This window comes from Castanea sativa, chromosome 9 (genome assembly GCF_040712315.1).
Source record: "Castanea sativa cultivar Marrone di Chiusa Pesio chromosome 9, ASM4071231v1".
NCBI classification, from domain to species: domain Eukaryota; kingdom Viridiplantae; phylum Streptophyta; class Magnoliopsida; order Fagales; family Fagaceae; genus Castanea; species Castanea sativa.
In genome coordinates, this window is record NC_134021.1 from 716458 (window position 1) to 737882 (window position 21425).

Genomic DNA, 21425 nt, shown 5'->3' on the forward strand with positions numbered 1-21425 from the left:
TGTTTAGCCTCAGTGCATTAGATAGCTTATGAAGCGATTATTTAGAGGATTGTGATTTAGTTGATACATCGGACCATTTCTCACCAAAATATGATAATTGACAGCTCATTTTCACTTTTCAGTCCACCTTCATAACATCATTTATTATCTATTTTGTGCTTCTAAAACCTTTTTTTTTTTTTAAATATTTAAATTTATAGCCGCTATCTTGTGTAGGATTGTGGAGACTTGATCATAGGAATGAACTGAGGATTGTAAGATCCTACTTTTCATTTTTAAAAAATACAATAAAAAATAAAGAAGAAACAATGATTCCACGAATTATCCACAAAAAATGTTTAAAATTCAATGTACTATATTTTCAAACTTTATATGACTATATCTCTATTAGCTCTCCTAGTAGTAGGACTTTAAACTAGTCAGGCCAAATATCCTTTTGCTAAACTAGTCGGGCCAAATATCAAATATAAGTTTGGTTCATTTAACTGTCAACTTATTCTATTCCCACTAATAGTAAAGAATGTGAACAAAATTTGATATCCACTGAATTAATAAATTATAGTATGATATAATTATTTTTCTTATGAACCAACGTTGAAAAAAATAATAATATTATATAATATAGATTTAAATCAAGTCTCATACCTGCAATCTTGTTCACAAACACATTATTATCTTTGAACTTGACTCGTTTACTAATCAAGCCCAAACTTGAGCTTGGATTTGGCTCATTTGATAAATAAACGAACATATGCAATATTTTTTTTTTTTTTTTACTTACGAGTTGAGCTCGAGTTGTTTACAAATAACTTGTTTCATTTAAACTCCTACTTGGTATTTCAATTGTATATATAGAAGGTTTTCACTCTATTTTTCTTTTCAATAGATGTTTTCATTACTTATTTAAAAAATATCTATTAATATACAATTTTACAAAACCAATATATGTTCCCAGATTGTTAGAAAATAAAGAAAATAACCAATATGTTGGAAATTAAAAGACTTGAGTTGTGTGCCAATTTTACAATTATGGCCTTCGGCTAAAATTTGTGTGGCCTTCTATGCCCGCCCCAAAGAAATTCAATTATTTCACTTTACATCAAAGACTACTAGCGCCTTAAGTCACCTTATGTCACTATAAATATAGGAACTCATTGTAATCAAGAATACACATATATGTAACATATCAAAATTTACAATATTACATAGATTTAGTTGGTGTGTAGCTGACTAATGAACAGTACCTAACGCTACTTTCTAGAATCACTATTTGGTTTCGGTGGAAAAAGTTTTCACCCCAGTAAAAGCAAATTACTCTTTGAAATTTCAGCAATCTTCAGAGGATCCTAAGCTCCTTTTGGCCTATATAAGGAAGCTTAAGTTCCATTCCAAGGCAGGCTAATTTTCAGACTTAGTCCAAGCCATTCAGCATATCCCCCCTCTTATTTCTCCCAACTCTTGTAATCAGATGGCAATCCTAAATATTGCTTACTCTTGTAATCCTATGGCCTCAGTTAGCTTTTGTCTATACTTGTAACTTACCCCTTCGTGAGATATATATATATATATATATATATATATATATATATATATATATATATTTTGTAATGATTTGTCAAGTGATCAGCTATATACCAACATACTCAATGTAATATTGTATGTTTGATATGATATATATATATATATATATATATATTTTGTAATGATTTGTCAAGTGATCAGCCATATACCAACATACTCAATGTAATATTGTATGTTTGATATGTTACATATATGTGTCCTTGATAACAATGAACTATATTTATAATGACTTAAGGATAGCTATAGTGAAATAATTGAATTTCATTAGAGGCGGATTGGGCATAGAAGGCCACACAAATTTATGCTAAAGGCCGCAATTGTCTGCTAAAGGCCGTATAGTTAAAGGCCACAATTGTAAAACTGGCACACAAACCAAGCCTTTCAATTTCCCACACAAATTAATTAATTAGTTACCAAGTAACAAACTATCAATACATAAAGAAAAAAAATTCCCATTTTTCTTCTCAAAAAAAAATTACATCAAGAAAATATCTTTAAATCATATCATAATAGGTTAATAACTAAAATAGTTTACTTTAACGGTTTAACCTCATGCAGATCATTATTTATATGAAAATTTGAATTCAAATATTTTAGAAATAAAATTTATGAGGAAAAAAAACACCAAGATGACAAAATATAATTCCATTTGTTCTAAATGAGGACCTAAAGAGTTTGGGCCCAAAACAAACCCAAATGATATGATTTAGTACCCTTTTTGTTTTTGTTTTTGTTTTTGAGTTATTTTTAAGAAAATGTTTTGGATCCATTCAATAAAGTAGCATAATAATTGAGAGAAGGAAAATATTCTAAGAATCTCAGTTTGTTCTATTGTTCAAATAATGCAAATAAGTAATAAGCTGTTGACAATGTTTCAATAATTGTAGCACAAATTACAAAAGACTTGATGTGGTGGTCACTCTAACTACTTGTAAGATGTGAGGTAAGGATCAGGTTCAAGGAAGCTTCACACATATTCACTTAATCAAAATAGAAATTATATTTTGTAAAAAAATTAAAAAAAATCATATAAAGTGAACCAACAATTTTTTTTTTTTAAGTGAATCTATGAGTTTATTAATACTTTTACATCAAAAATATTAATACAAATTGAAAAAGTAATAATAAAATTGTTGTTTCAAAAGGACAAACTTCGTCCACGCCTGAACCGTGTATTATGGATGGATGTGCTTTGTGCCTTGTGCCAAAATAAAATCAAGTGATAAAAGTCCAATTCATTTCATTATCTATCCCAACTACCCACTTGACTTTCCCATTACCCATCATTTTACATTGACAATATTTATAATGCTACTGTTTCTAGTCTTGCTGAATTGCTCTATTTTATTCCACTTGATCCGAAAAAAGGGTTATTTGACTCTTGCTCTCCTATTTGCGAGGGAAGAGATTTCATCTAAGAAAATCTAACAAAACTTTTTAAGTTAAAACAAAAAAATTTATAATGGTAAAAATTTGTTCAATCATCCATTACGTGCATATAGTGTCAAGAGTTCATCATTTATCCACATTGAAAGAAAGAAACAAACGACTGTAAATTTCTCAAACTAGAAGAAAAGGAGTTTCCATTGGCAAATAAATATTAGTCCATTACAGCAGAGACTCCCATCATACATAACTTAGTAAACACCAAGCAACCATGGTTTGAGCGAACAAGGCAAACCTTAGACTAGTAAGATTTGCAGAGACAATCATGGCTACTTTATTATAAATACTAGTTCCAACAGGAGTTCTCACTTCTCAGAGAAACACGTTATAAGTTATAAGTCACGAAACATAGCACACAAACACATATATAACAGAAACTACATGCTCTATTTATTATTAGCTTCCAAAGACAAGGTCGTCTCTGCTTCAAAGGCTAAGGATCTCTCCCATTAACAATTGCAAGGGTCACAGGTGCAGTTGGATCCGCACTTGCAGCCTCCATTCTCAGCTCCTACGCCCATCTCAGATCCCTCAACGTGTCTGCATAATCCAAGTTTATCACCACAACAACATTAGGATTAGTCCATAATACTAAAAATCAAGAGTACAAAAGCATAATTATGCTACAAAATAATACATACGTCTTCTGGGGAGCAACACCAACAATAAGAGTCTCGGTGGTGGTCTTCTCTGAGCTCAAATCAGGGAACATCTTGCATCTACACCATCAATATTCAAAAATTTCATAAATATTCCATAACTTCACAGATGTTAAAGAGATAAGTAATTACAGAACAAACTCAAGAACCCATCAGATCACCTTAGTAAAAAATAAAAACCCTTTCAATTTTTCCTCTCCAAAAAAAAAAACACCCTTTACTGGCATGGATTATGAAAGAAAAAAAAAATACAATATTGCACGACAAGACCATAAGACAACTTTCAACTTTGTGAGTTTTTCATCCTAAAATTCTGGAGAATTGAGATTACTCATACAAAGTGATCAACTTTTTTCTTTTATATTACAAGAAAGTTGTGTGTCACCCTTTCCTCAAATTATTTCACATGTCAACAATAGTGTGTTGGATTCAGCTTGAGACACCTCTAAAGTTTGGGTTAATAATAACATATTGGCTAATTCTACCCGTTCTAAAACTTTTCAAAAACTGACTAACTTGATCCGACGACTAGGGATCAAATTGGTCACTTTTAAAAAATTTACGGTCATTTAGTCCTGATAATTAAGAATCTTGATCAATTTAAAAAATTTTACCGTAATTAGGAATCAAATGGGTCAATTTTTTGTAAAGTTACAAGCCTGACTCGTATTCCTTTCGCAATTAAAAAGTTATAAACTTTTCTATCGTTTAAGGAAAAAAAAAAAAGTTATAAACTTTAAAAAACAGGGGAAAAAAACATCATTAAATTTCTACAACAGCTAGAAGAAGACAGACATGATGAAATTTTCCCGAAAGCTTAAACAAGTTATAAGCCAATTACCCTCCACAGCCGCTGCCGCACTTGCAGCCAGATCCGCAGCCACAGTTTCCACCACAGCACGACATTTTTCAGAAGTTAATGACTGATGCAAAGAAGAGATTGGGATATTTTGAGAGAGCTGGAGAAGAAAGATCAAACCGTGTAGTGTAGCACGAGTTTTCAGTGACGTTCCATGACCTCCATTTATAATGTAATTGAGGAGAGAGAGTGTTAGATTTCCACCGTCCACGTGTCTCAATCCTATTTCGTGGTTATCCCCATGCATATGGCTCCAAATTACAAACTCTTTAATTAGCTTCCTTCCAGTTTTTGGGTCTTTCTGGTGTGCTCTTTAAGGTGTACGTTTTTTCAATGCTTCGCTGGCTGATAGGCTCTCATCTGAGAATGAAGAATTACTTTTGAGGTGATCACAATTTTTGCCATAATTTACTAAAGTAATAAATAATGAGTGGTAATATAATAAACTCGCTTTTTTTTACTCCACTTAGAGCAACCACACCAGATCAGCTAAAAATTTCATCTATTTTACACAAAAAACCTCCTTTTAAAATTTTACACATTCATTTTTACAAATCACCCACATCAGTTCATCTATCCTACTACCTCTATTAATTAAATAATAATTTTCTCACTTTTTTTAATTATATCTCTCAACTAACACGCGCGCGCCTACTGTTTATTTTTTTTGGTGATTCTTCTCTTCATTTCTGATTCATGTCTCTCTCTCTCTCCTTCTCTTCATTTCTCTTTCTCTCTCTCTCTCTACCCATCTTCCAACTCCGATCTCCGATCTCGCACCGCCGAGCCCAGCGGCGATCTCCGATCCACGCCGAGCCCAGCGCGATCTCCGATCCTCGCACCGCCGAGCCCAGCGCGATCTCCGATCCACGCCGAGCCCAGCGCGATCTCCGATCCTCGCACCGCCGAGCCCAGCGCGATCTTCGATCCACGCCGAGCCCGGCGGCGATCTCCGATCCACGCCGAGCCCACGGCGCGATCTCGATCCTCGCACCGCGAGCCCGGCGCGATCTCCGATCCACGCCGAGCCCGGCGGCTATCTCCGATCCACGTCGAGCCCGGCGCGATCTCCGATCCTCGCACCGCCAGCCCGGCGGCGATCTCCGATCCACGCGAGCCCGGCGCGATCTCCGATCCACGCCTAGCCCAGCCGTGATCTCCGATTCACGCACCACCGATCCCCTCCGATCCGGCCGACCAAAGTTTGTGTATCCGTGTGTTTTTTTTTTGGGAGCAAATGTATGTCGAGTTTGTTACTGAGGAGCTGTTCGTGTTAATTTCTCTGTGTTGATATTGAGTTTGTTGAGGTCGTTGAGAACGGAGCGAGAGAGAGGAAAAATGGAGCGAACGAAAATATTAAAATAATCTATACACAAGCTACTCGTGTATATTTACACGGTAGCTCGTTTAAGGGTTTCCACGTTTTTGCACTTTTATACACCCACTGATGTGGGTGATTTTTTACAAAAAATATGTAAAAGTTGTACTTTTTTTCATTTTACAAAATTTTAGCTGAAGAGATGTGGATGCTCTTACATGATAAGTTATGACAAAAAATTTTCATAATTTTTATCGTAACTTGCCCAAGTAATAAGTCGTGAATTATAAACCCAATATTTTTACTCTCCACTAACTCCATAATTCGAACCTTTCCAACACCAAGTAGTTTGTACAGGGAGATAGTAATTCAGCTAAAAGGTACTTCGCTACTCTGAAAATGTTGTGACGTTAGCATTTTTCCTGTGCAGTTTGATGCGTGTAATGCTATCTCTCCCCTCTGCTTTATCACCGTGGGGTCCACACAGACCGACCATTTGGCACTTCAACTAGTCTAACGTGTCAATACATACTCCCTCAGTTATTACTATAACACTTCTTTTCTTTTTTTTAAACAAAAAATTGTTTTTGAAATTGAACAAACATTTGAAAATTTCAAAACTATAAATAAACTTTGCCAGTGATTTATTGCAGATTTGATTTAAAAATAAGATTTTTTTTTTCTAATCTTAAAAATCAAGAGATTAAAAAATTAAAAGTAAATAATAAAAAAGAGTGTTAGATTTCCACCATGTCTCAATCATATTTCGTGGTTACACAAATAATTACAATATGTTATTAATCTCACCACTCGAATCTCTTTTCCTTAAAACTTCAAGTAATTTGTAGATAGGTGATGGGAATTAAGCTATAAGAGATTTCGCTACTCTCCACTTAGTTACGACAAAAGTTAGGAAAAACACTTTATCACTCTAAACTATGCACCAGATTACACTTTGTACCTTAAACTATCCAAATGCACACTTTGCACCTTAAACTATTACATTTATCACACTTTGCACCCAGTGTTATTTTTGTTGTTATGTTTAACGGAATCTTGCTGTTTTGAAAAAGGAAATTTCAGTCTTTTAAGTTTGTTCCACCTAAGTAAGAAGCATGTGCTATTCCACCTAAATAATAAGCATGTGCTTGTCACATGCAAGATCCCGTTAAACAAGGGAATTTCAGTCTTTTAAGTTTGCTCCACCTAAGTAAGAAACATGTGTTGTTCCACCTAAGTAAGAAACATGTGCTGTTCCACTTAAATAAGAAGCATGTACTTGTCACATGCAAGATTTCGTTAAACAAGAAGCATATTCCACCTAAGCAAGATTTCGTTAAACAGTAAAAGTAACATTGGGGTACAAAGTGTGATAAGTGTAATAATTTAAGGTGTAAAGTGTTCATTTAGATAGTTTAGGGTGTAAACTATAATCTGGTTCATAGTTTAGGTGATAAAACGTAATTTTTCCAGAAGTTATGAAAAAGTTGTGACGTTTGCATTTTTCCTGTGCAGTGTGATGCGTGTAATGCTATCTCTCGCCTATGCTTTATCACCGTGGGGTCCACACAAACCGATCATTTGGCACTTCAACTAGTCTAACGTGTCAATACATACTCCTTCAGTTATTACTATAAGACTTTTTTCTTTTTTTTAAACAAAAAATTGTTTCTGAAATTGAACAAACATTTGAAATTTTCAAAACTATAAATAAACTTTGCCAGTGATTTATTACAGATTTGATTTTAAAAACAAGAAGTTTTTTTTCTAATCTTAAAAATCAAGAGATTAAAAAATTAAAAGTAAATTATTTTAAAAAGTAAATAAATAAAATAAAATAAAATAAAAATCATTTTTTAAAATCATTCATTACTTTGAAGGGAAAGAACGAAAGTAGAGTCTAGTCAATTTTTAAAATGCTTAAATAAACTTACTAAGTAATTTATCACAAATTTCATTAAAAATTTTATATATTAATGATTAATTTTATTATATCATAATTTAGCAGTATGCTTAGATTATTAAAATAAAATGTCATAAGATATTATTTAAAAACAAATTTTCCCATATTTTTTGTTTCTAAAAACAATTTTTTATTTTTGAAACTAAAAAATTTGTTTAGCAATTCAAAATTAACAGAAAATAAAAACATACAAGATGCTGTTTTCAATTTCTAATTTTCAAAAGTTAATCAAAACATGCATTTAATTTAATGAATCTGTCTCATTTAATGAGTTAGCATTGGAGTTTAAATCCTAATAACAACACATTTTAATATTTTCTTTTTTTCTTCAAAAAACTTTTTTTTTAATTTCAACTAACCAAACATGTTTTTTATTTCAAAAATACAAAAATATTGTTTTTTCTTTACATTCCCAAAAATAAGTTTTTAAAATAGAAAACAAAAACTGCTACCAAACATAACGTTAATGCTTTTGTAGTCTTATGGTGTTTTTCTTCTATTTAAAAACAAAACAAAAACAAAAAGACAGCTAAAGAAAAGATGTGAAATTGTCAAATTGGATCCACTATAAAAAGATGTGCTATGTTCACAACAAATTTTCACAATATTTTTATAACAAATCATAGGTGGTTAGTTGTTGTAGGGATAAAAAGCCCAAAGTGCATTTTTGGGCCATAGGTTTTGTTCAAGGTTATTCACCTGTCCGAGGACAGATTAATAGCGACGAAGATGTCAGACCTAGAGATCCATGAGCAAATTGTGACAGAAGAAACTAAGGGAGGTAATTCGAGATGGGGCATCTCCTTGACTAAGCGAAGTAAGGATTAGATGGTACGTCATGTTGTCCAGAATGATCTTCTAAGAGGTCTTGTGGGTGAAGATATGTTTTGCGGGGCATTGGGAGCAGGAATAGTTATGAAATATCTAAGGAAAAACTGCAACCACTGCATTGAATGCTCTGTATCTAAATCTCTGGCTGCATTAATGAGGAAATGATATTTGAACAGTGATTTTCAGCCTTACAGCTATTACCTAAAGACTTCTGGAATGTACTGATTGGATAAGTATCAACATTAGTAGTCTAAACCTACACGTGGAGAGCAAAAATAAGAGAAGGAAGGAAGTATAAGAAAGAAGAAGGTCCCGAAGGAAGGGGATCGAGAAAAAAGGAGAGGAAGAGAGAAAGAGAGGAAACACTATATACATAAGAACAATATCAGTAATTTGTCCTTAAGAGAGTGAAATATAAGAACCAACATCCTCAGCTTAAGACCGATTACAGTTTTCACTATTGAAATTGTTCCAATTTCCTTCTATTATAATTTCAGCCCAACATCGTTACTAGCAAAACTCATTAAAACTTAAATTTATAGCCCACTCTCTAGAAATTCATTGTATTGGGCTCTTTGGGCCTATCCCCTTCCCATTTGTAGGGTTAGGTGCAAAACGAGACCTTACAGTTGTTATTGGTTCTAATTTGAACCTACCAATGAAATTAATTTTCTACCCCACCTATAACAACCCGTAACAACCTGCCACATAAAATTTGTTGTGAAAATATTGTAAACATAACATTTCTCTTATAAAAATTAAATTTGTGAAGATTTACTGAATAAGAAACTAAATATATTTTTGGTTTGTTAAAAAAATAATGCCGTTTGAAGGTTTTTTTTTAATATAAATGTTGTGGTCTAATAATAGAATTGAATAGCCAAAAGCCTTATAAATTATAACTCAACTATTAAAAAAACATAAATAGTCAAAAGTCTTATAAGTGACTAACATCTTTTGGTATTTTCAATACAGACATATGAGAATCAATCCATCATCTTTTATTGTAACTTAAAAAAAAAAAAAAAAACAAACAAACAAGGGAATAGTTTATCTTTTATCGGTTATAAAATAGGACACCAAAAGATGGTCCCATAACAATACAAGACTTGGCAGCATGACACTAGTATGGATCTATTAAAAAATCGAAATCTAATTCCTTTTTTGAATTCTCAAATCTTATAATTCTAAGGATCAAAATATTTCTTGATTTTCTACCTCTCTCTCTCTCTCTCTCTCTCTCTCTCTATATATATATATATATATATATATATATATATATATATATATATTTCATTATCTCTTTTTTAAATATTGAAATTGACAATTTGACATGTATAAAAAAATGATGTCACTAACAAATAAAAATAAAAGTAATAGGGAAATGTTAAGTTTAGGAGCTATTTTCAAAAACATTTTATTGGGAGAGTAATAAAATAATAAATGTTGTTGATAGTTTTTTATATTTTTTACGAAAGTGGTGTCAAAACTTTTTTATTATGATTTATTAACAATTATCCTAAAGACAACCGTTAACATGTAGTATTACTCCAATAATAATTTGAGGCAATATGTTGTGATTGGTGTACATTAAACCGATTGCCAATGTTGGGTGAAACTGTAAAAATGATATTTACTGATCATAACTTTCCATCTCAAATAATTTTGAAAAAAAATGGAAACTTATTATTTTTGTATTTTTTTTTTTTTGTCCCAAATCGATTTGGAGGAAAATTGATTTAGTCATATGACTTATTTCTTGAATCATGAGACTTGTTTAAATAATACTTATGTAAATAATTCTATATAAAAGTCATTCAGATTGAGTTGAAAAAAATTATTTTAAACTAGTTAAAATTAAAGAAAACAATTTTAAATAATACACATTGACTTATTTAAATAATGAGAAATGTTAACATGCATAATAAAATGTTTGTTAATGACAAATTATTGTGAAGTCCAGTTAATAAAAAGTTTATATGAATTGATAAGAGAGCTGAAAATATTACTAAAGTGATAGATGAAACTCAAAAAATAAGATTAGTTGACTACATGTTATATAAAACTAGTAAAAATTCTTACATAAAATAGAAAGATTTGGGATAAAACAATTTCTTAACCTACATCTTGTACCTTTAATAATTGATGTAGAAAGTTTTATACGTTATCAGCGTGGTAGAAAATTATTCCTGATAAAAGATTTTTTTTTTTTTTTTTTTTGGTTTGACTAACTCTGACATTGACACTATTTTTTTTGTTTGTTAAAGAATAATGTCATTTTAAGGTTTATTTTTATATAAATGTTGTGGTTTAATAATAGAATTGAATAGCCAAAAGCCTTATAAATTATAACTCAACTATTAAAAAAAAAAAACTAATAGTCAAAAGTCTTATAACTGGCTTGTAGCTTTTGCTATTTTCAATAAAGACATATAAGATTCAATCCATCCTCTTTTATTGTAACTTAAAAAAATAAAAAATCAGACAAACAAGCGAATAGTTTATCTTTTATCAAATTATAAAACAGGACACCAAAAGATAGTCTCATAACAATACAAGACTCAGAAGCATGACACTAGTATGGATCTATTAAAAAATGGAAATCTAATTCCTTTTTTGAATTCTCAAATCTTATAATTCTAAGGATCAATATATTTCACTATTTTCTACCTCTCTCTCTCTCTCTCCAAATAAATAAATAAATAAATATATATATATATATATATTTCATTATCTATTTTTTAATAAATATTGAAATTGACAATTTGACATGTATAAAAAAATGATGTCACTAACAAATAAAAATAATAGGATATTGTTAAGTTTAGGAGCTAATTTTAAAAACATGTTATTGGGAGAATCATAAAATAATAAATAGTATTACTCCAATAGTAATTTGAGGCAATATGTTGTGATTGGTGTACATTAAACTGATTGCCAATGTTGGGTGAAACTATAAAAATGATATTTACTGATCATAACTTTCCATCTCAAACAATTTTGAAAAAAAAATAATGAAAACTTATTATTTTTGGATTTTTTTTATTCCAAATCGATTTAGAGGAAAATTGATTTAGTCGTGTGACTTATTTCATGAATCATGAGACTTGTTTAAATAATACTTATGTACTTATGTAATAATTCTATATAAAAGTCATTCAGATTGGGTTGGAAAAAATTATTTTAAACTAGTTAAAGTTAAAGGAAAATTTTTTAAATAATACACATTGACTTATTTGAATAATAAGAAATGTTATCATGCATAATAAGATGTTCGCTAATGACAAATTATGGTGAAGTTCAGTTAATAAAAAATTTATATGAATTGATAAAAGAGCAAAAAATATTACTAAAGTGATAAATGAAACTAGAAAAATAAGATTAATTGGCTTCATGCTACATAAAACTGGTAAAATTTTTTACATAAAACAGAAAGATTTGGTATAAAACAATTTCTTAACCAACATCTTGTACTTTCAATAATTAATGTAGAAAGTTTTATAAGTTATCAGCGTGGTAGAAAATTATTCCTGATAAAAGAAAAAGTTTTTTTGTTTTTTTTTGTTTGACTAACTCCGATACTGCCACTATTTATGTTAATTGTTGAGTGTCAGTGAAAATGAGAGGCTTTGAGTGTGCGATTTTATCCTTCTGAAAATGTCGTGCCGCTGCTTTTTTTATCTATGCGTAGAGAGAAAACTTATCTCTCCTTTAACTTTGGATGGAAAACGATCGAAGCAGAAGAGAAGAGACGCTCCCACAGCGACAGTTCCCCAGTCGCTACCATCATGACTCATGAATATGACTTTTTACCTACTTCACTTCACGCAAGCCATCCAGGAATCAAGTGGGTATAATAATTACTATGACACAAAAGTAGCTGTAGCAGCCAAACTTTGTTAGAACAATGTAGACGGTAACGGTTTTGATTACTTACACGTCAAAAAAATCTAGGACCTCACCACCGCATCTTCTTACGTGACGTCTGTATCATGGAGTTTTCTGGGTCCAATGACTCCAAGTAACGCTCTCATTCTCATACAAATACAAATACAAATACAAATACAAAAACAAAACCTTCTCTTGTATTATTGTATGCAAACCTACACATGTTTTTACCCTTCTTTGAAAACAAGTAGGACAAAAGGGGTGGATGCATTTGACTATTTCCACTAAAAAAGGGAAAGCTTTGACATTAAGATGGAGGAAAATTATTCATAAACCTTGGGGGGAGAACAAGAACGCAGACTTAAAAAAAAAAAAAAAAAAAAACTCCTTTTGAAGACCTCATTGCCAGGGACATGGAAAACCCCATTGGCAGATTTACTTCTTGGCTAATAACTTCTTTTTTTTAATATGTTTTTGGGTTTGATTAGAAGAAAAAAAAATAGAGAGAATTTTCCAGCAATGTTCCTATATTTTATATCATTTATCATTTTAAAATTGTGTTTTTTACTTTTTATGACTAGGAGTTGGGTAATATTTAAGGGTGAGATAAATTGTTAAGTTTGTTACGTTAGTGTTTGATTAAATTTTATTTAGTTGAAGTAGTAGATTGTAGATAGGGTGAATTTGTTTTTGAATTTGAATGTTATGTTTGTTATGTAAAATCATATATATAATTATAAGATTTTTTTTTTTTGAGAGAGTTATCTATACTATTTATAAGAAGATTCTATTTTTTGTACTGAACTTTTATGTGGTTAAAAAATAGCTTTAAACCTTAGGTTTAACATGAAAAAACCCAGTGAAAATATATCACAAATTTCACTTAAAATGTCTACAATATAAGACACTCTCCTACTAATCCATATTTTTAAAACAAATTTATCTAAAATTAAAAAAGATGAAGCAAAATTATGACACTAGATCAAAAAAATAAAAAGCCTTATTGCACGCGCAAAGCATGCATGAAAAGACTAGTATTTATATAACTTAATGTTGAACAATAAGGGAGAATAAAAAAAAGGAATAAATTATATTACTATCTCTCAATAACCTTGTAACTAAATGATATTATTAGTTTCTTCCAATGAAAAAATATTTAGTTTAAACTAATCCTCCAATGTAAAGTGAATCCTCTATGTTCATCTTTTTCTTTTTTTTTTTTTAAATTGTTGTCTTTTCAAAAAAAAAATCATGAAGATGTGACCACTGAGCAATGAGGCTCAGTGGTGAATTTGATAATTAATTTAAAAAGAAGAAAATGTTTTTTATTTAAATATTTTGCGCCAAAAGAAACAAGACCTAATTACTATTGAGAAAAAATTCAAGACAACTTGTATAGTGGTCACTCTACTACCAGAGTGATTTAATCTCCGTTTGTTTTAAGGTTAACATTTTTTTTTAAATAAATTATTTTCCAAAAAGTATCTTCTTCAAATTTATCTCATTTTCCTATATTTAGTAAAGACTTTAAATGAGTTGAAAAATTATTTTTTGAAGTCCTTTATTTAGCTTAGGGTGAGATAAAATTATTTTCACAAATTTTTAGCAAACATTAACTTTATCTCATGCCAAAATAAATAAAGGAAGTCAAAAAATAGTTTTATGCTGACTTTTTTTATTTATTTATTTATTTTTAATATTACCAAATATAAGAAAATGTAGAAAACTTTATTCACCTTAAGATTTTCTATCCAATAAATGGAGAAGTTCTATTTTATTTTATAATTAGCCAAAAAAAGAGTTGTAAGGACACAATTCAAGTTCCCAAACTACGACTGGGAGAAAAATGGGCTTGAAAGGCCTTTCTTTACAATGAATTTGTAGAGGATGGGCTTGTAATTTAGATTTCAAGGATGGTTTAGACAATTACAAAAAGAACGGGCCCAATAGAACAGAACAAAGAATCGTTTGCAAAGAGTAAGACTGAGAAATCGTCCTCGGATTGTGTCCGAGGATGGTTTCTAATGATATTTCTCAAGTTTGGATACAAGTGTTGATTATCATTTACTATTGGCTCTATCTCTTTTACTCAGAAAAGTCCCTCCCCTTCTTCGTATGCCTTTCCTCCTATTTATATCCTTTCCTTTCCCTTCATCACCTTCCACTTTTCTGGTTGCAATCCCCCTTTTTGGATACTTGTCCCATCCATTCTTCCCTAAAGCCCGCCGGGATTAGGGACCAAGTTCCAAGCTCGATGTTCAGGTCCCATCCTTCCATCTATACAAGTATCAATTTACAGAGCTTTTAATGTATGGGCGGTGGTAGCAGCTTTATTTTTAGACATTCCACCGTTCTTTCTCTCGCCCTCCACGTATACCGTGCATCCCCATAATTGTAGGACTCATTATAATATAACCCAGGGATACCAAACTTCTCTTTCTATGTCCTCGGCCTTGAAACCCGAGGACAAATCTACTCCTCGGACGTGTTTGGATATGTAAATAGTCCACGACCATTTTGATGTCTTCGGATTTTGGGTTTCCAGCCCAAAATACTTCGTTGGGCCATCCTTCATATACTATTGGGCCCAATACCCCTACAAGAGTTATCTTTTAATTTTTAACAGAACATCATTTTTTTTAATTAAAAAAAATGATTATCATTATCTCCATGGTTATCATTGTAGCTATTCTTTTGTTTGATGGGGCAGACAAGTACAAGGCAGGAATGAAGCCAGAACTTAGAGTTAGGGGGGGCGGCTTTGATGTTGGTTGTCTGCAATGACTTAGGCCTTTGACTTTGTTGCTACTTAATCGCTTAACTGCTAGTTGTTTAAAATTTTTTAAAGGGTCGGATTTTTTGTTTTAACTAAAATTGGTTGACCAGGCTTAATTTTTTATTTTTTTTAGTTTTACTATTGATAATTTTTGTTGTTGTACTAATTTTTTTGGGCCTGTATATTTCTTTTTTTGATTTTAGACATATAAATATTTTTTAATGGTCTTTAAAATGTGAAAAATGTTTGAACTACAAACCTTTTTACAAATTGCTAATAATGTAAGTGGTGAGTCCAAATGCGAACCAATAAAAATTTGTTACCTTAATCGTCTCTAAAAATGTTATAGAAAAATTTGTGACTATAACAATACTCTTAAAAGAATCAATGATATTTTTAAGGGAGCAAAAGTGTAATTTTTTAAAACAAAATTACTAAAATTAGTACCTAATATATATAATAATAATATTTAAAAAAGGGGGGGGGGGTGGGGAATCCAAACATGGCTCCGTCCATGGTATAAGGCCACCCACCTAATGGACTGAGCATTCGCTTTTATAACTTCTCCACGTGCTTTCACATAATTGAGCAATTGGATCTTGAAGAGGATCCTTCATAGAAATACAATTTCATATATCTTTTATTTCTATTTCATCTTATCTTAACAAATAATTTTAATGTGGGATCTATATATATTTGTGAGTTTCAATTAACTCAATTAGTATAAATTTTACTTTGTAAAAGATTAGGATACACCCTCTTAAATAAGTGGGTATTTACATTTTCATGATGTGGGAATATGGGGTTGGTAATTGATAATATATATATATATATATATATATATATATATATATATATATATATATATATATATATAATTTAGTTTCTAATCAAATGAGATTTTTGAGAAACTAGTGTTGACAAGATTCGAATCCATATTTTAACGATAAGAGACTTTACTATTAACTTCAAATACAATTAAGCAACCACCTGCTAATAGAAACTTTAGAAATTAGGAGTACAAATTGTCAAACATTCCATCAATTCAAAATCCATAATAATGGAGCCCAAACTTAATGTTTGAATTGAGTATAAAAAGCGTTTTATACTGGATCGGGGAATTATGGGAATCTATATAATTACTTATAAAAAATTCCTTCAATTAAACAATTATGATGGGGGAGCATTATCTAAACTCACCAATCACTACCATTCTCTAGTTTGATTTCAGTACAAAATTCAAGTTGTACTACTCAAAAAATGAGGGAGATGAGTAAAACGTTTAGTACAAATGCAAGTTGTACTACTCGAAAGGAAAGCCAATGCTCTTCTATATGAACTTCGAGATTTGATGGATGCTCTCAAGCACATCTTTTCTTTTGCTGAGTTGATGCTATCGAGCACTTGTGGCAGTAAAGGGTGGCTCCCCTCTCTGATTCTCTTGCAACCTCATATCATTGTGCCCTAAGTGGCAAATTTAAAGCCCTAGTCTAATACGACAATATTATTCTAACAAATATGGTACTGGATGGTCATTATTTTTTTTATTTTTTATGTGGTTAAGTTGGATGGTCATTATTGTTCTTTGAACCACTGGCCCATTTAAAAAGAGCTGAAAAAAAATACTTTTTTATTTTTAGAAAACATTTTCTTCCTTGCTCTTTGAGAAGACCTATCAAATAAGAGTCAAAAGAAGAAGAAAAAAAACTGCTAGGACAACAGTAATGTTCACAACTTCTAGCACAACTCAGCACAAAAATTGTGAACATTATTGTTCTTTTCAATCACTGGCCCATTTAGAAAAGAAAAGAAAACTTAAAAAAAAAAAAAAAAGGTTTTAGAAACATTTTCTTCCTTAGTCTTTACTCTTTGAGAAGACCTATCAAACAAATAGTCCAAAAAGGGTTGGCTCCCCTCTCGGATTCTCTTCAAACCTCATATCATTGTACCCTCTAAGTAGCATATTTTAACCCGAGTCCAATACAACAATACTATTCTAAAACATGGTGATTCTCCAAAAATAATAATAATAATAATAATAAATTATAACATAGTACCGGCTGTTCATTATTGTTCTTTTTAACCACTAGCCCATTTAAAAAGGGAAAATAATACTTTTTTGCTTTTAGAAAACATTTTCTTTCATACTCATTGAGAAGACCTATCAAATAATCAAACAAAGAGTCAAAAAAGGGTTGGGCACCCTAGCTATCTACACTCTACAGTACGCACTGATGTCTTGCTGGGCCCTAAATGAACTACGTTCATTCGCTGTGGCCATGGAATCCCTTCCCGAATGGCCCAAAGGTTACAGTTTTTCTGTCCTTCAGAATTTTGTATGGTTTCTCTCATTATGGTCCTTAGGCAAGCACATGCACCTCTTTCTACGCATGAATGATTCAACCTTTTCCTTTTACTTGTGCCAATGAAAAAAAATATTTACAAGTACCCAAGGACAAAGAGTCCTAGGAATTCTTATCCTAGATGATTATTATTCACTAGCTTTGAGTATTCAATTGCATTTACTTTCTAAATAAAAATTTATGCTTTCTAATATTGTGTGTGTGTGTGTGTTTTTCTTCTACCCTGTGTGGTATATAGCCGTTTTGAGCTAGACTTTGCTCCAATTATTCCATCCTTTGATCCATGCCTAGGCTATTCAACACACTGTCTTTCTCTATTTTGGGTTTCTTATGAAAAATGAAAAAAGAAGAAGAGTGAAAAGAATGTTTTATGAGCTAATTCGAGGGAACTTGGCCTCCAAACTCTATAGAGACTATAAAATTGATCAGATAGCATGAGTTTCTTCTTGATGTGCTTCCCTTATAAGTTATAACGGTCAATTAAGCTAAAACAAAAAGAAATAAGAAAGATAACATACCCTTCTTTTTATAGAATCAGGAAAGATAACATACTTGATACCAAACTCATACACTTGCCCATGACTCTAATAACTTCCCTAATATTAGAACTATACTAAACAAGTTCGTTGACAGATTTATGGACAAAGTTTAGCACAAAACTAAACTTTCCTAGATTTAAAGACTTCATGTTGGAAGATAAGTAATAGTCTTCTTGTTTCTTGTCATTGTTTGATAAAATGAAATTTCTTTGTCATTTTAAGAAAATTCGACAAAGGTTGGGGATGGAAATTATTCATCTTCACATAGTATAATTTTAAGTAATATTATATCACTCAATATATTTTTATTAGATGTGAATTTTGAGAATTTGACCATTAGATTCAGTTTTTCTCTTTATACCTTACATACTTACAAAAACAAAGTTATGTTAATATTGGAATTCGATATTGTTAGAAAAGTTTTTACGTATGTTATCATATTTTGCAACTTTTAGATTAATTTATTTTCTTCTCTCTTTTTTTTTTGGAGGCTTTAAAAAAATAAAATAAAATAAACAAATAAAATCATTCTTAATTAATGGGTAATTTTGCTATGAAAAAAGTTATTCTTTTTTGTTTGTTCTTATGTAAGGATCAAATTATTTCTCTAAAACTCTCACAATCAAATCAACTTGTGATCTTTATGTGGGGTTAAGATTAATAAAGTTATAATTTTTAAAGGGTTACTCGAGATAATTGGAAACATAACAAAAGTCATACTTATGTTTCAAGTCTTCTCCCAATTGAAATCTTAGCTTTGCCATTGATGAGTGTCATCATCTCCAAAACATCAATTTCTTTATATCTTCAAAATTAAATTGGATAATGAATTGGGGAGATAACTCTCCAAAACACAAATTTCTTTACAAGTTCAAAATTAAATTTGATAAGGAATTGAAGATGATGGTTATTCCACCTTTGAATGATTCAAAGAAAAAGAAATAGTGGCAACACGAATTTCTTTATTGGCTCAAAATTAAATTTGATAAGGAATTTGAAGATGATTGTTATTCGCCTTTGAATGATTCAAAGAAGAGAAATAGTGACATAAAAAAAAAAAAAGGAAAAAAAAAAACAATTAAGTCATTCAGAGAAGAGAAATAGTGGTATTAAAAAGTAAAAAAACTTGAGATCGCCCACCGTGGGGCTCGAACCCACGACCACAAGGTTAAGAGCCTTGCGCTCTACCAACTGAGCTAGACGGGCTTCCTTGACATTTTCTACGGGATATTTTATAATAAACATACTGTTGCTATAATCATACAACGTGGTCGAAATTATAAATAGCTTTTTGTGCTCGTATGATGTAGGATCACCGTGATAAATGAAAGAATCTGAATTTTTTGTTTTTGAGCTTACATTAGATTAAGTAAAGTTAGCTACCCTACAAATTTTACTAATTTTTGTTTGTAATTTATTGAGATGGTATAATATTGGTAATATGACCGGTTCATAGACAGGGTTACTCAAACCATTACTTGCGAACCAGTCTTAGAAAGAGACCTCAAAATTTTAGTTTAGAAATTATAATTATTGAAAAAATAAAAATAAATAGGTATAGATAGGTAGCACACTTTCTCTCCCACCCTAAGAAAAATTCTAAATTTTGGGAACAATAGATTAAAATTTACTAAAGATTAAAATTATTTACTAAAGATTAAAATTTAAAAAAAAAATTATGTTTGTATTGAATAATCATTGATAATCAATTTCTCATAATGATTCAATACTTTAATTTTTGTAAGTCATCACCCACATGGTAGATGTGAACCTTGCCCACCCAATCTCTCATACGACTACACACTACACACACACACTCTCTCTCTCTCAAAATCAAAATTAGATTTTAATTTTTTTCTTCACCGCGCATCACCATACTCAAGATAAGTTAAAACTCTTATTTAAAAAAACATAAGTTTTTGTTTTAATTTCAATTTATTAATTTTTATGCTTTCTTTTTTTATTATTATAAATATGATAGAAATTTATATAGATTTATACTTTTTATACATCTAGTAACAAATTTAACAAGAGATCCTATTTAAGATTCAATTAATTTTCTATTTGTTTTTTTATAAGTTTTTCATATTTTGATTGATATTATCTTGTAGAAATTTATTAAAAGAAGCATACAAATAAAATGAATACCATTTACTATATAAAATTACAACATGCCAAAAATTAAAATATAGAATAATAAAATCCTATTTAAGAAATGCACTATTGCAATTTCACTTGGTAATAAAATCACACAAACAACCTCAAGTTGTCCAAAGCAAAGATGGATTCAAAATCGATGAATTAATACTAATCAAATTAAGATTAATTTTATAGAGAGAATCAACTATTTTATTCTTCAAGCATAAAATTTAATACTGGGTCCTAATTAGATCAAGTGGTAAAGTTTTTTTTGTCATCAACTAGTGTCTTCGTGTGTGTTTGTTTCAGTTTTAGGGAGCACTGTTAGCCATTTTTACTATTGAAAATCCAAATTGTGTGTTTGGTGTAGTTTTAGAAACGTGCTTTAATAAAAAGTCCAATATTGCAACAAGTTGAGGAGGAGTATGACTATAAAGGACAATTTATCCTTTTCCATTAGACAACTAGTAAAAGGATAAATTTTTCTTCTTTGGGGCAGTGACAATTGACTACCTTTGGACGTGGAGAAATAAAGCAGTATATGAAGGCGTAGACAATACTCATTAGAAGCCCACACAAATGAGTTTAGGCCATCCTCGAACATTATTCATAGAAGTGGAAGCTGGTCTAAACCAAGGCAAATTGTATCGAAATGAATTATGATGCTATAGTGGCGAAAGATTGGATAGGGAAATTGATATTCGCCCATTCAAACGTGTAGGCCAACATCCATATTCAAGCAAGGGTTGGAGCTATTCTTGGTGCACTTAATTTTATTTCCAGTTTTGATGTTCTCCAGTTTGACATAGAGAGTGACTCTAAGGTTTGTATAGATGCTCTTAAAAAATGTAAATTTTAATGCTCCTAAGGTTTCCTAGTATAACCAACAATGACCACGAAGATGATGGTGAAAACTACTAAATAAAAATATGATATTAGTAATTTGAGGACATAGTAGGCTAACTCATTGTGTGAAGATTTATAAGACTATTTATGTGTATTATTTAAATAAGTCACATTACTTATTAAATAAATTAATGTAAATAAAACTGTATATGGATGA

General features: G+C 30.7%; 1 protein-coding gene and 1 non-coding gene across 2 annotated transcripts; both read right to left on the minus strand.

Annotated features, from left to right (window-relative positions):
• Positions 1–3137: 3137 nt before the first annotated feature.
• LOC142610532 (metallothionein-like protein type 2) lies at positions 3138–4784 on the minus strand. The gene is made up of 3 exons (XM_075782351.1): positions 4528–4784; positions 3669–3746; positions 3138–3567 (listed from the first exon to the last, which is right to left on the minus strand). Exons 1-3 carry the CDS (start codon positions 4590–4592, stop codon positions 3477–3479), a joined length of 234 nt encoding a protein of 77 aa, XP_075638466.1. The 5' UTR covers positions 4593–4784; the 3' UTR covers positions 3138–3476.
• A 14572-nt stretch (positions 4785–19356) lies between these two features.
• On the minus strand, positions 19357–19429 carry TRNAK-CUU (transfer RNA lysine (anticodon CUU)). Its single transcript has one exon. It is a non-coding gene; the product is annotated as a tRNA-Lys (tRNA).
• Between the last annotated feature and the right edge of the window lie 1996 nt (positions 19430–21425).

Bases quoted from the DNA above. Each gene is read 5' to 3' on its own strand.
- LOC142610532 (XM_075782351.1), bottom strand. From the start codon at position 4,592: ATGTCGTGCTGTGGTGGAAACTGTGGCTGCGGATCTGGCTGCAAGTGC. The intron at 3,747-4,527 runs GTAATTGGCTTA...TTGATGGTGTAG, and splicing joins TGCGGCAGCGGCTGTGGAGG to ATGCAAGATGTTCCCTGATT. The intron at 3,568-3,668 runs GTATGTATTATT...TGGATTATGCAG, and splicing joins GGTGTTGCTCCCCAGAAGAC to ACACGTTGAGGGATCTGAGA.